Source organism: Tupaia chinensis, unplaced genomic scaffold, assembly GCF_000334495.1.
Source record: "Tupaia chinensis unplaced genomic scaffold, TupChi_1.0 Scaffold000455_1, whole genome shotgun sequence".
NCBI lineage: Eukaryota > Metazoa > Chordata > Mammalia > Scandentia > Tupaiidae > Tupaia > Tupaia belangeri.
This window is the reverse complement of record NW_006159963.1, coordinates 207,013-220,725: the sequence shown is the minus strand read 5'-3', so window position 1 is coordinate 220,725 and position 13,713 is coordinate 207,013. Positions and strand designations below refer to the sequence as shown.

The 13,713-nt window shown below is 42.1% G+C and overlaps 1 protein-coding gene across 8 annotated transcripts in view; it reads left to right on the top strand.

Moving 5' to 3' along the window:
- CDK5RAP2 (CDK5 regulatory subunit associated protein 2) overlaps positions 1–13,713 on the top strand; it is a 208,699-nt gene that overhangs the window by 19,614 nt on the left and 175,372 nt on the right. For all 8 annotated transcript variants that reach the window (XM_006155484.3, XM_027774561.1, XM_027774562.1 and 5 more), the window contains exon 4: positions 13,641–13,712. In XM_006155484.3, coding sequence (XP_006155546.1) covers positions 13,641–13,712 — 72 coding nt within the window. The remainder of the gene's footprint in view (positions 1–13,640; position 13,713) is intronic.

Sequence of the window (13,713 nt, the reverse complement as noted above, 5' to 3'; positions counted from 1 at the left end):
CTTCATTTGGCCTGAACTATAGAATACCTGGATCTCTGTACAGTGGTGCCAGAACTTTCTGTGGGGTGCTTATAGGAAATGCTCTGGGCTCATAATGGTAATTTTAGAGTCAGCATGTTTTTTAAAGAGAGGGCCCAAATATTTTTGATTTAAAGAGGAAACTCATGCCTCTTTTTCTTGTCTCAGATGATTGATACCTGAACATTAGGAGTTCCATGTAGCTAAGAACTAGTGAGACATAGGTTCCCCTTCTGGTTCTGCTCAGAGTTTATCTGTTCACTGAGCATTTTCTTATGTATGTCCCTGTGCCAGGCTGTCTGCCAGGGGTTTGGGAGTCTGCAGTAGATTAAGACCAGGTAAGTCTCCCTATCAAGAAGCTCTGAGTGTAATTGGGACGGTGGGTAGGAGAATGGTGCGGTGGTAGAGGTGGGATCAGAGCCCTGCCTACTTCAGTGGCTTCACTTCTCTCAGGCCCTTGACACAGCCTCCTTCTGCCCAAGAGAACTCACGGTTCCCTGGCTTTGTCACACCCTGTCATGCCTCCCTCTACATTTGCACACGTGAGTCTTTGGGCCTGAGATGCGCTCCCGTCTCTTTCCACCTGGCCAATCTTTATTTGTCCCTGAAAACCCAACTCAGGCAACGCCCTCCAGGTTCAGAGCCCCTCCTCGGTGGCAGCACACCCGGCCTGTTGCTGTGTCTGGCCATCCTGTGTGCTCTGCCCTCTTCCTGAGACACCTTCCCTCCCTTCCCTTGGATGGTAGTCCCCAGACCTTCGCGGCACAGCTTTAATGTGACCTTGTTAGAGAGGCTGTCCGTAACTCCTGCCCCAGCTCATCACTGTCTCTCCTCGCAAGCACCCAGAGCCCCGTCCTTTCTCCCATTCTCCCAGACCTGACGAGTGCAGTCATGACCTTGCGTCCTTGCCTCACACGTCTCCTACTGTGCATCTAGGATTCGGCAGTGACCCTGACAAGATGGTAGGCACTTGTCAGTGTTGATTTAATGAATGTGACGTCGTATGAGGTATTGGATCTATAAGTTTTAGTTATTTTATCTATAAAATGGAAAAAATAATAGTTATCTCATGGGCTTGTGATAAGGATTAAATAACATGCTTGGGCAGTGCCCGGTCTTCGGCAAATGGGGTGCTGCTATCATTATCATTAAAAGTGCTGGAGGGGCCAGCAGGTGGCATAGTTGTTAAAGCTGTGGACTCCCACATAGCTGACCATGGTTCAAGTCCTGGACCTAGCAGCTTGAAAATAACACCAGGCATGTGTGCTTGAGTGCCCAAAATCTCAGGAGGAGAATGGAGGAGAAGGGATTGCCATGTGGCCATCCCCTCTGGGGGTGGGGTGTGATTACTCACTTTCCCTCTCAGTCTCTCTCTGTCTCTTTCCAGCAAGTGGATGCACCCTATGGCAAAAACCTTGGAAAAAAAAAAGTGGCTGGAGACATCATACCTAGAGGGAGACAGGGTTGAGGCATCCAGAGCCAGGGCCCTAGGAGAGTGAGCAGTACCGAGGGCCAGGTGAGGCAGAGTAGGAGAAGGAGGCTGAGTCTAGGACACGGCAGGGGAACACGAACCTTGCGGGCTGTGGGTCCTCGTAAGTAGATATGGCCATGTCTGTGGCGGCAGGGTGAGTGTCGTGGCCGCTCTCTGCAGGGCTCTGAAGCCTGGCTTTGCACATATGAGCACTTGGAATCAAGGGCGACTCGTGGTTGGTGGGAACATCTAGTCAGTGTTAGGTATCGGGGTTCTTCTGTACTTAGGGTGGCCACAGGCTCTTGAGTTCTTACACCTCCATGTCCTGGCCATGCCCTCCAAAACCCTGGCCAGATGGTGGGCTGGACAACATAAATTTTTACAGTCTTTTTGAAGGCCATTTAGAAAGAGATTTTGGTAGTTATAAAAATAAAATTACTCTTGAGCCCAATAATCTAGTTTGGGGAAATTTATCCTAAGGAAACAACCCAGTGGAAGGAAAAGCTCTGTTCTGTGTTTGTTGCTACATGTATATAATTAAAAAACTAGGAACAAGGGAAATAATATTTTACATATGTTGTTTCTCTGACTCCTTGCAAGCTTGTGTTGAGGGTATTTTACAGATAAGGAAGCTGAGTTTGGAAAGATGAAATAACTTACTCTCACGAGCTTGGTATGATTGAGAAGCTAAAAGAAGACAGAATTCAGACTTGTCTTTCTGATTGTAAAGCCTATATATTTACACACTGAGTCCCTACATGCTCAATAGAGAGATGGTTAAATGATTGTGAATCAAATAGTGGAATTCGGTGCAGTCATTTAAAATGATAATGATGTGTAATTCTGTGACAACATGAAAAGTACTTAAGATATAAGTGAAAGCAATGGAATATACAAATTCACTTATGTTAGAATTCTACGAAATGTTTTCATGAGCAGAAGAACATGAAAAGAAGTGATTTCATAGGTGATTATATTGCAAGTGTTGTTTGGGGCTGAGTTTTAGAATTCTGTTGTTGCAAGACCAGCCTGTGGTGTGGTGGTTAAAGTGGCTAGATCCCACATGACGAACTGCTTGTTTCAGGTCTGGAGCGGGTGACTTGAAAAGTACATCTGGGGACTTGTGCATGCATACTCAAGATTGCAGGGGAAGGGAGAGGGAGAAGGAATTGCAGGGGGGCTTTCTCATTTTCCCTCTCCCTTTCTCTTTCTGTCTTTGGCCAGTGCATGTACTGTCTGGCAAAATTTTAAAAAAAGTTCTGTTGTTGCTTTAGTATTATTTGCTAAGAAATGGGTATTTGCTTACTAACAGCTTCCTTTATTTATTCATTCATTCATTTAGTTTGACCAGACACACAAACACACACACACACACACACACACACACACACACACACAGAGAGAGAGAGAGAGAGAGAGAGAGAGAGAGAGAGAGGAGAGAGAGAGAGAGAGAAAGTGACAAAGCAAGCCACTGGATCTGGGACTTGAACTGTGGTCGGCCATGTGGGAGTGTCCAGCACCTTAACCACCACGTCACCTGCTGGCCTCATTAGTGATTTTCTTGACGATTTAAAGATACTGGCAAGAAGATCGGCATAAATGACAAAACGCCCTCGTTTCATTACCTCATTAGCTCATGTTGGTAGGATTGTCTTACATGTAGTATTGTTTATTAGAGACTAATTTTGGGCAGTGTGCTTTTGTCCTGTTAAGGTGAGGTCTACCAAATTTTTCCTGTTCAGAGAGGATAAAAATACACAGTGACTCAGAATCTGCTTACGGAGGGCCTGAGCACGAGTGGACTCCTTTCTGAAGCTCTCTTGTGTTTACTGCTTGCTAAGTGCCAGGCTCTGCCAGGTGCGTCAGCTCATTCAGCTGTCACAACACTTGTGTGAAGTAATTGATTTTATAGATGAACCTCTTTGTATAGATGAGGCAGCAGTGGCCCAAAAGATGTTAGGTAATTTTCCCAACGTCATAGGATGCCCAAGTGGCAGTGCTGGAGGTCTCGCCCATTCCTGGTGACCTGCTGCCCTTGCTGTTGGCCTTGCTGTGCGGGGCAGGAAGGTGACAGAGTAGGGTGATGTCATCGCTGGAGCTAGGCTCTTGCAAGCCATCAAAACCGATGGCCAGAGTGAGGCACCAGGTGGAACTTCAGTTGAGGTGGGGCTGGTGGTAGTGCCCTGCTTCTACCTCTTGTTACTGGTTTTTGTTTTTCTTCCCTTTTAGATGGAGCTTTAGTCTAGGCAGGGAGTGGGCATAGGAGGAACCAGAATGAATGACCGGCAGCTCCTGCAGAATCTTTCCTGCTACTGAGCTGGGCACCTTTCTCCAGCTCAGAAAACAACACTGCATAGTCACGTTGGGGCCGGCCTCACTGCAGATGGCCGCAGTTCCACAGTTACACCTGGGTTCCCAGGGATGGAGCATGGCAGTGCAGTCCTTACATTGGCCTGCTTTCGAGCCTTCAGTTCCTGAGTCGTATTTGGTGGTTTTATGTCCGGGGCTATTTATTCCTATTATATGGTGAACTGTTCTCTGTTCTTCTACTTCAAGGTGGTTTTTGCCCCCTGCCCCTGAATTTGTTTGTCTTAAAGGGAAAATCCTTGAAAAAAACATTAATGTGTCTTGAATTCTTATTCTGTGCTAGGCCCCATGCTAAATAAACATTTTAGTTATGATCTTTTAACCTCGTAATAACTTTGGAGATAGATATTATAATCTCCTTTTTGTAGATAAAGAAACTGAATCACACAGAAGAAATGAAGTTGATTTAGGTGTGGGTTGTTTTCCTTCGTTAACTCACTAATTCATGTAGCAATATTGGTTGCATATCTATGTGCTCTAGATATTGTGCGGAAGTCTTGGCAGAAATGTCTCTGAAAGATTAAATGCCCTCAGAATTGGATCATATTCATGTAATAAACATGATAATCAGTAATAAATATGAAAATAGATAAGATGCCTAGAGATCATGAAAAGTTCTAGCAGGAAAATAAGGGCTGTTTGTTAGAGAATGGCTTGGTAGAAGTAGTAGAGATGGGACCACTTTATTTAAAGTTTTTCATGAAACTTATGTCTTCTGAGCGGGAGAGAGACAGACACAGGTACCTTCAACAGGATCTCCACACTGTAGTCCACCCAAGGCACAGCTGCCCCACTCATGGGCATGCGTGTGTCCTGGCATGCTCAGGGAGGTCGCGGGATGTGAACCCAGGACTGTTCCCATATGGGTTCAAGTGTATTACTGCTGTGCCACCACCTGGCCCCAGGGCGAGGACCACTTTAATTTAGGTAGTTAGGAAGGGCCTCCCTGAGGCCATGACATTTGAGCTGAGACGGAAGGGATGAGAAGGCCTTGACAAGTGCTACAAGAGCTTTGCAAGAAGATGAAGGCTTGGCTTACTTAAGGACCAGAAAGGAGACAGTGAGGCGGAGCCTGGAGAGGTGGGCAGGGGCCAGATCATACAGCAGGGCCTCCCGGTGGCCGTGGCTGGGAGTTTTTATTCTGAGTCGTGAACAAAAAGCAAGGGAGGCTTTAAGCAGGGGAGCGATGGGAACCAGATCTGCCTGACTGTGGAGCTCCTTCCCTCACACTGCCTTAAACAAGTTCTTCAGAGCATCTGTTCAGCCACCTGCTGGCCACTGGCCACTGGCCACAGAGCAACTGCCCTTTGTGTCTAGATACGTGGTTCCTCATCTGTTAGAGGCAGTGGTAGGAGACGATTGTGACCATTGCTACCGTGAGGAAAGTAGAGGTGTGGGGAAACGTTCAGGAGGGTCCCTGGTCCAGCCCGTTGTGGGGGATCAGAGAAAACCTCATTAGGGAAGTGATATTAAGCAGGGAACTGGACTGGCTATTGTGGAAAAAGATGGTGCTTGAATTCCATTTTATTCATTTGGGCTTGTCTGGCGTTTATAGTGACCTTCTGAAGGCGTATTTGCCTTTCTCTTATTTTTTCCTTTAACTTCTTTACCCATAAATAGGACAAATATTCTTTCAAGTGTTGTTAAGAATTTTAGTATTGTGTGCAATGTGGCATTCTAAGCAACCTTCATAAATATTTTATTGGTAACTAACTAATAGAATAAGGTTTCTTTTTATAGGAAGGATCTGGGGGTAGACTTTTTTGTCTGAATGAATGTTTTATATGCTGTTTCCTTAAAACATTTAAAAGGAGGCCTTAATGAACCTAACAATTGTTTCTTGTGCTGTTCTTATTATCCACAAAATTGAAACCTTAAGTATTAACAAGAAGGCCAAGGGCAGACAGTTTGAAAATATACTTAATGTGGAATATGCTTATCATTTTCTTTTATCCAGCCATAAAACTGTGTTTATTAAAAATAGTATAGTTATTACAATTATTCTTTTAAATGCTGAAAAATTATGTGATGAATATATGTGTGTCAGCATATACTAGCATTCAAGTGTAGCCATTTTTTTTTTTTTTTTGAGAAGTTTTCGCCATAGGGCACGTTCGCTCACTAGACAGAGAGAGAGAGACAGAGAGACAGAAAGTGAGAAATCACCCCGGAGGGGGGATGGCCACGCTGCAATCCCTTCTCCTCCATTCTCCTCTCGGGATCTTGGGCATGCATGCACACGCGCCCAGCGTGAGTTTTAAGCCCCCGGGTTCGGGACGCGAACCGCGGTCGACTACGTGGGAGTCCAGTGACATAGCCATTACGTTAACTGCTGGTCCCTAAGTGTAGCCATTTATTTTATGCTTTATTTCATTTTAGTTACTTTTAAAATCAACTTTATTGGGGTATAATTTACATATAGAATAAGTCATGAATTTAAAGTGTTAGATGAATTTTGACAAATGTATGCCACCTTGTAACCACTATTGTAATCAAGATATATATGTACCTATATAAATATAAACTGTATGTATGATACACACACACACACACACACACACACACACACACAGATAGTTTTGTTTTTTAATATGCATGGTTCCAGGATCATGTAACCCTCACCACCATCAGAATATAGGACAGTTCCATAATACCAGAAAATGTCCTTGTTTTGCTTCTTTGTGGTCAGACCCTCTTTTTACCCCAAATTTCTGGCAGTGAATACTTTGTTCTTCTTCCCTATAATTTGGCATTTCCCAGAAAGTCATACAAATGGAATCATATAGTATGTAATCTTTTGCGAATGATTTCTTTCCCTCAGCATAATGTCTTGGAAATTCATGTGGTTGTGTGTATGATGGTTGCTGAGTTGCTATTCCATCGTATGGATGGACAGTTTATCCATTCACCCTGCTTTTATTTTTTGGAGAGGTTTTTGCTATAGGGCTCGTGCGCTAGCCAGAAAGACAGAGAGAAACAGAGACAGAAAGTGAGAAATCACCCCCCAGGGACGATGGCCACACTGTAATCCCTTCTTCTCCATTCTCCTCTCAGGATCTTGGGCACGTATGCACACATGCCTGGTGTGAGTTTAAGCCACTGAGTCTGGGACTCAAACTGCGGTCGACTACATGGGAGTCCAGTGACATAGCCATTATGCTAACGGCTGGTCCCTCCAGTCACCCTTTGAAGGACACTGTGTTCTTTCCAGGCTTGGGTGATTACTTTTTTTTTTTAGAGATTTTACTCTAGGGCGTATGTGCTTGCTGGAGAGACAAGAGACAGAGAGACATACGGTGAGAAATCACCCCTAGGTGGCATGACCAGACTCTATTCCCTTCTCCATTCTCTTCTTGGGATTTTGGGCATGCACACACACCTAGGAATGGAATTGTCAAGTCACATGACAATTTGTTTTTTTCTTTCTGAGAAATTGCTCCCTGGGGTCCAGCAGGTGGTGCGGTAGTTAAGGGCACTGGACTCTCACATGGTTGACTGAGGTTTAAGTCCTGGACCTGGCAGCTTGCTTTCTCTCTCTCACTCTGTTTCTCTCTGGTCAAATTAAAATAAGTAAGTAAATAAGAAAATTAAAAATAAATAAAACAAAGTTCAATAAAATAATTTTTTTTTTTTAAAAAGAAACAATATTTCCCTCCTGTTATCAGGAGTGGCTGTCCATTTTGCATTCTCTGGAACAGAGCGTGAGAATTCCATTAGTTCCATGTCCTTGTCAACATTTGGTATTGTCAGTTTTTACAAAGTGTGGTAGCCACTCCAAGGTATGCAGCGTAATGGCATCTCTTTGTAATTTTAATTCACATTTCCCTAATGGCTAAAGATGTTGAAAATCCATTCTGGGGCTTGTTTGCTAGCTTATATCTTCTGTGAAGTTTTGTTCACATTGTTTGCTTTTGTTTGTTTGTCTTAAAAAAAATTTAGATTGTTTTCTGACTGTTATATTTTGAAGGTTATTTACATATTCTGTATACAATTCCTATGTTGGATATTTGTTTTGCAAATATTTTCTCCCATGGCGTAGGTATAGCTTGTCTTTTCATTCTCTTACAGTGTGTTGTTCAGAACAGGTTTTAATTTTTGATGAGTCATGTTTTTTTTTTTTTTTTTTTTTGTTCCTGACTTTGGTGTTATGTCTAAGAACCCTTTGCACACTCCTATGTATTTTTATAAAAGTAATACAGCTTTACATTTTACATTTAGATCTATGACCTAATTTGACTGAATTTTTGTGTAAGGTGTGAGGTTTAGGCCAGGGTAAATATTTTGTAAATGGATGTCCAAGACTGGCGCACTTACTGCAAATGGGAAGACCATCCTTTTTTCCACTGATTGTCTTCACACTTATGTCAAAAATCAATCGCCTGTCTTTGTATGAGTCTATTTCTGTATTCTGTTATGTTTTGTTATGTTCTTTTTCAGAATTGTTTTGACTCATCTAGTTCCTTTTACCTTTAATCTATGTCTATTGTGCTATTTAAAGTGTGTTTCTTATATATGTCAGGTAGCTGAATTTTTTATTTCACTCTCACAATCTATTTTTTTTAAGAATTATTTTATTTACATTTATTTATTTATTTTAATTTGACCAGAGAGGAACAGAGAAAGAGAGAGAGACAGAGAGAAGGAAGGCAAGAAAGCTAAACACCAGGTCTGGGACTGGAACCTCAGTCGACCTTGTGGGAGTCCAGTGCCCTTAACCACCACGCCACCCTCATAATCTATTTTTTAATTGATGTGTTTATTCCATTTATATTTAACATGTATCTGTGTATTTTGATTTAGGCCTACTGTTTTTGTACGTGTTCTCTATTTTTACTTCTGTTTTTCATTCTTCTGTTTCTCTTTTCAAACCTCTTTTGCATTATTCAAATTATTTAAATTTACTTATTGAATTTTAAAATATATATCTTATGTAGTTTACTTCAGAATTTTTTTTAATTTTTTTTTTCCAGAGAGAGATTTTTGCTACAGAGTGAGCGCTCCCGCCAAAGAGACAGAAAGTGAGAAGTCATCCCCTTTGAGGGATGGCCACTCCACAATCCCTTTTCCTCCATTCTCCTCTTGGGCTTTTGGGCATGCATACACACATAACTGGCATGCGTTTGAAGCCTCCAGGTCTGGGACTCCAACCATGGTTGGCCATGTGGGAGTCCAGCCATGTAACCATTACGCCATCACCTTGCTTTAAAGATCATATCCCGAGAGGATAATGGAGGAGAGGGGATTGCGGATTGGCCATCCCTTTGAGGGGGGGTAATTCCCCACTTTTCTTCTCCCTCTTTCTCTCTCTCTCTCTGGCAAGTGCATGAGTCCTATAGCAAAACTACAAATAGGAAAAAAAACGTTACTACTGCTCATCTCTAAATATATATCATATCCGTGTACATTGGGAACCCTATTAGACTGTGCTGTACCTTTGCTTTCATTTGTTTTATGTGTTTTAAAGAATTTGTAGGGCCAGTTGGTGGTGTGGTGGTTAAGGCTGCAGGACCCTACATGGCTGACTGCATTATTTGAGTCCCAGATCTGGCAGCTTAAATAACATGCCATGCATATGTGTGTGGGTGTGTGTGTGTGTGTGTGTGTGCCAGGAATCCCTGGTGGAGGAGAACGGATCACACCATGACCATTCTGGGGAAAAGATGTTCTCACACTTTTGTCTCTCATTCTCTGTCTCTCTCTGATGAAAGCATGTGCCCTCTGGCAAAAAAAAAAAAAAAAAGAAAGAAAGAAAGAAAAGAAAGGGCATAGGTTTTTCTTTTCACTGCCATTCTAGATAGTTACCCATATATTTACTGTTTTTTCTCATCCTTTGTTTCTGAAGCTTCACGCTTCCTTCGGTGTTATTTTCCTTTAGTCTGAAGAACTTCCTTTAGCATTTCTTTTAGAGCAAGTTTTTTGGCAATGAATTCATTACTTTTCCTCCATTTGAGTATGTCTTTATTTTACCTTCATTCCTGGAGGATCATTTTAGTGGATATAGAATTCCGACACAACTATTTCTTTCAACATTTTAATAATATTTCAGTAATATTGTTCTACCACTTCTGGTCTCTGTGGTGTTGTCTGAGAAATCTGCTGTCATTTTAATCATTGTTCTTCTCCCCAAATGTAATGACTCATTTTTCTCAGGCTGCTTTGGAGAAGTCTTTTTAATTTAATTTTGATTTTTTTAGTCTTTAGTATTCATCAGTCCCTGGGCGTGAGTGTCCCTGAGAGTGAGTTTCTTGAGCTTATCTTGTTTGGTGTTTGGCAAGCTTCTTGAATCTGTATGTTTTATGCCTTTTTCCAAAATTAGGATGTTTGAAGTTGTTATTTCTTAAAATATTTTTTCTTTATCATGCCCTTCCTATTTATTCTATTTTCCAGACACTCCTGTGAATGTTAGATCTTCTGTTTTTTCCTCTCTGTTTTCATGCTAGATCGTTTTTGTTGCTCTGTCTTTACGTTTCCTGAGCTCATCTAGTCAAGTTATTTGATTATTGGTCTTTTCAGTTTTAAAACCTATTTTTTCTGCTGAGACTGTCTTGCCATTCATTTCAAGACTGTTCATTCTTTAAAAAAAAATCTTTTTAATACTAGAGAATGAACATGTACATGAGAGAACGAGAGAGATAAAATGAAGCCCCCTGCATGGCCTGATCACAGCGTTGTAATTCCATCCTGTCAGGATGCTGGGTTGCACAGGCACCTGGTGTGTTTCTCAAGCACTGGGGCAGGGACATGAACCCTGGTTGGTCATGTGGGTGGGATCCTCAGCCTAACCACTGATCTACAGGACCAGTCCAAAACTGTTCTTTCTTGTCTTAGAACTTGATTTAACATGTAACGAACATCTTAGTCACTTGACTTTAAAAGTTTTACATTTTAATATGTTAAATCTATTTATATTCTCATTACAAAAACCTATGAGGTGAATTTTATTATCCCTATGTTAGAGATGAAGTAACTGAGGCTGAGAAAGTTAGCATGTGTAAGGTTGCAGTATGAGAGAAAGAATTAAAATTGAATTTAGTGTTGTCTCCAAAGCCTCTGGTCATGCTATTTTTTTTTTTTTTTGAGAGATTTTCACTGTAGGGCGCGTGCGCTCGCCAGACAGACAGAGACATAGAGACAGAAAGCGAGAAATCACCCCCCAGGGGGGATGGTCACGCCGCAATCCCTTCTCCTCCATTCTCCTCTCGGGATCCTGGGCACGCACGCACACGTGCCCCGCGTGAGTTTTAAGCCACCGGGTCCGGGACACGAACCGCGGTCGACTACGTGGGAGTCCAGTGACATAGCCATTACGCTAACTGCTGGTTCCCCTGGTCATGCTATTTTGAAAACTGAGTTGAGAGACCAGAGGTGGTGTGGTGGTTAAGGTGCTGGACACTCCCACATGGCTGACCAGGGTTTGAGTCCTGAATCTGGTGGCTTGCTTTCTCACTCCTCTTTCTCTTCATTCTCACCCTCTGTCTCTCTCTGGTCAAGCTAAAAGAAATAAATAAACAAATGAATAAAATAAAATAAATAATTATTTAGAAAAAAAACTGAGTTGAGTAGTGCTTTTGAGAACAGAAAGGAGACAACAGATACTGAATAACAGTGTGGGCAGACACACTGGGTTTAGTAAACATCATCAGCACTTTTTTCACAATTCAGTCTAAAAAAAGTATGCACTCACCTGTTACTGCTTTAAATTTGTATCTTAGGAAATTTATATGGTACAAAATCCAAAAGATGAGAAGAGACACAGTGTACTTCCATATGCATGCCATCATAGCAAGCACATAGGCGTGTATTCATAATCCTCATCCTTGTTTCAGATGGTAACCTGCCTTATATAACGTTCTATATTAACATAATGTTTATATTTAACCATGTATCTTGGAGAGAATTTCCTATGACTACACTAAGTGATTTTTCATTCTTTTCAAAAAATTCTTTTTGCCATAAGGTAGGTGCACTTCTGGAGAGAGACAGAGACAGAGAGAGAGAGAGGGAAATCACCATCACCCCCGGGGGGATAATTGTGCTGCAATCCCTTCTCCTCCATTCTCCTGGGATTTTTGGCACACATGCACATAGGCCCTGCATGAGTTTCAAGCCTCTGGGTCTGGAACTCGACCGTGATTGGCCATTTGGGAGTCCAGCAATGTAACCATTATGCTATCTGCTAGGCCCGTTACTGTTATTATTATTTTTTTTTTGAAGAGGTTTTTGCTATAGGGCGCGTGCGCTCGTCAGACAAGCAGAGAGAGACAGAGAGATAGAAAGCGAGAAATCACCCCCCCAGGGGGAATGGCCACACCACGATCCCTTCTCCTCTCGGGATCTTGGGTGTGCATGCACATGTGCCTGGCATGAGTTTTAAGCCACCAGGTCTGGGGTGTGAACCATGGTCAGCTACATGGGAGTCCAGTGACATAGCCATTACGCTAACTGCTGGTCTCCTGTTACTGTTATTTTTAATTTTGCTGTAGAGCATGTGCACTCACCAGAGAGAGACAGAGAGCAGGGGGTGGGGAGAGTGAGAAAAAAAGCTGCCAGGTTTGCAAATTGAACTGTGGTCACCTATGTGGGAATCCAGTGCGTTAACCACCATGCCACCTGTTGGCCAGCCAATTATTATTTTTCTACATTTGCTTTTTCCTTTTTTCTTCCTTCTCTCTTAGAGAGTTAGTTGCAGAATTGATGACCTAGCACTAAGTACTTTTAGCATCAACTGCAGTTGGCCATGTGGGAGTCCGGGGCCTTAACTGCCGTGTCATCTGCTGGCCACTTCTCCAGCCATTCTTGCCATAAGATTGTCATTAAGATTTTTGCAGAGTTAAGATCTGTCATTTTGCAGAATGCCTTTCAATTAGATTGATTCCTCTGGATTAGATGTAGGTTAAAGATTGTAGACAGAAGCACTGCAGTTGGAATTGTTTACTCTCAGTGATTTATTTCAAGAGGCATGTGCTGTCAGTTTGTCCCATCCATGACAATAATAGACATGTTTTCTTGATTAGGGTGGTGGTGTGAGGTTTCTAAATTGTAAGGGTGAACTAGCCGTGTAGCTCAGCAGTCAATAGATCTGTATCTCACATGGCTGATCTGGATTTGAATCTTGGCCTGATGGCTTGAAAAACATGCTGAGAGTGTGTGCATGTGTGCTCACAATCCTGACAGGATGGAGAAATGGAGTAAAAAGGATTGCAGCATGCCTAGCCCCACTGTGGGAGGGGTGCGCTGTCCCTCTAGTGAGTGTTTAGCAATTTAAAAAAATGTTTAAAAAATTGTAAGGGTACCTTTTTATTTTGCAATTGCTAAGCCATCTCTGGGATGATAACTTGCAACTATTTTGTTCTCCAGTGATCTTTCACTTAGTGCTTTTAGTGCTGATGGTTCTTACCTAACCTAATTATCACTGTGGAAGGTGCATAGTGGTTATTTTCTGTTCCCATTATTCATCTGCATTTATTAACTGGATTTCTTTGGTAAATATGAGTTTCCTCTATTCTTTCTCTTATTATGATTACACATTCATGAGTTCTTTCTTTATTCACCTATTATTCTATCCTGTCAGTATTCATTTTGATATTTAAATTATCCTAAATTTGGGGAAGGGAACCACTTAGTTCTTCTGGGTTGGTACAGTTGTAGCAAAGGTAATAATGTTAGTATTTAGCATTTGAATCCATTTCCTTAGCTTGGAAGCTATGGGGAGTAATGTGGTACAATTGGTGAGACACTTTGCTTTTCATTTGCTTTAGATAACCTTCCCAGGCTTATTTTCTAGCATATCGCTGAACTGAAGAAAGAAAACTTCAACCTGAAGCTCCGTATCTATTTCCTTGAGGAAAGAATGCAGC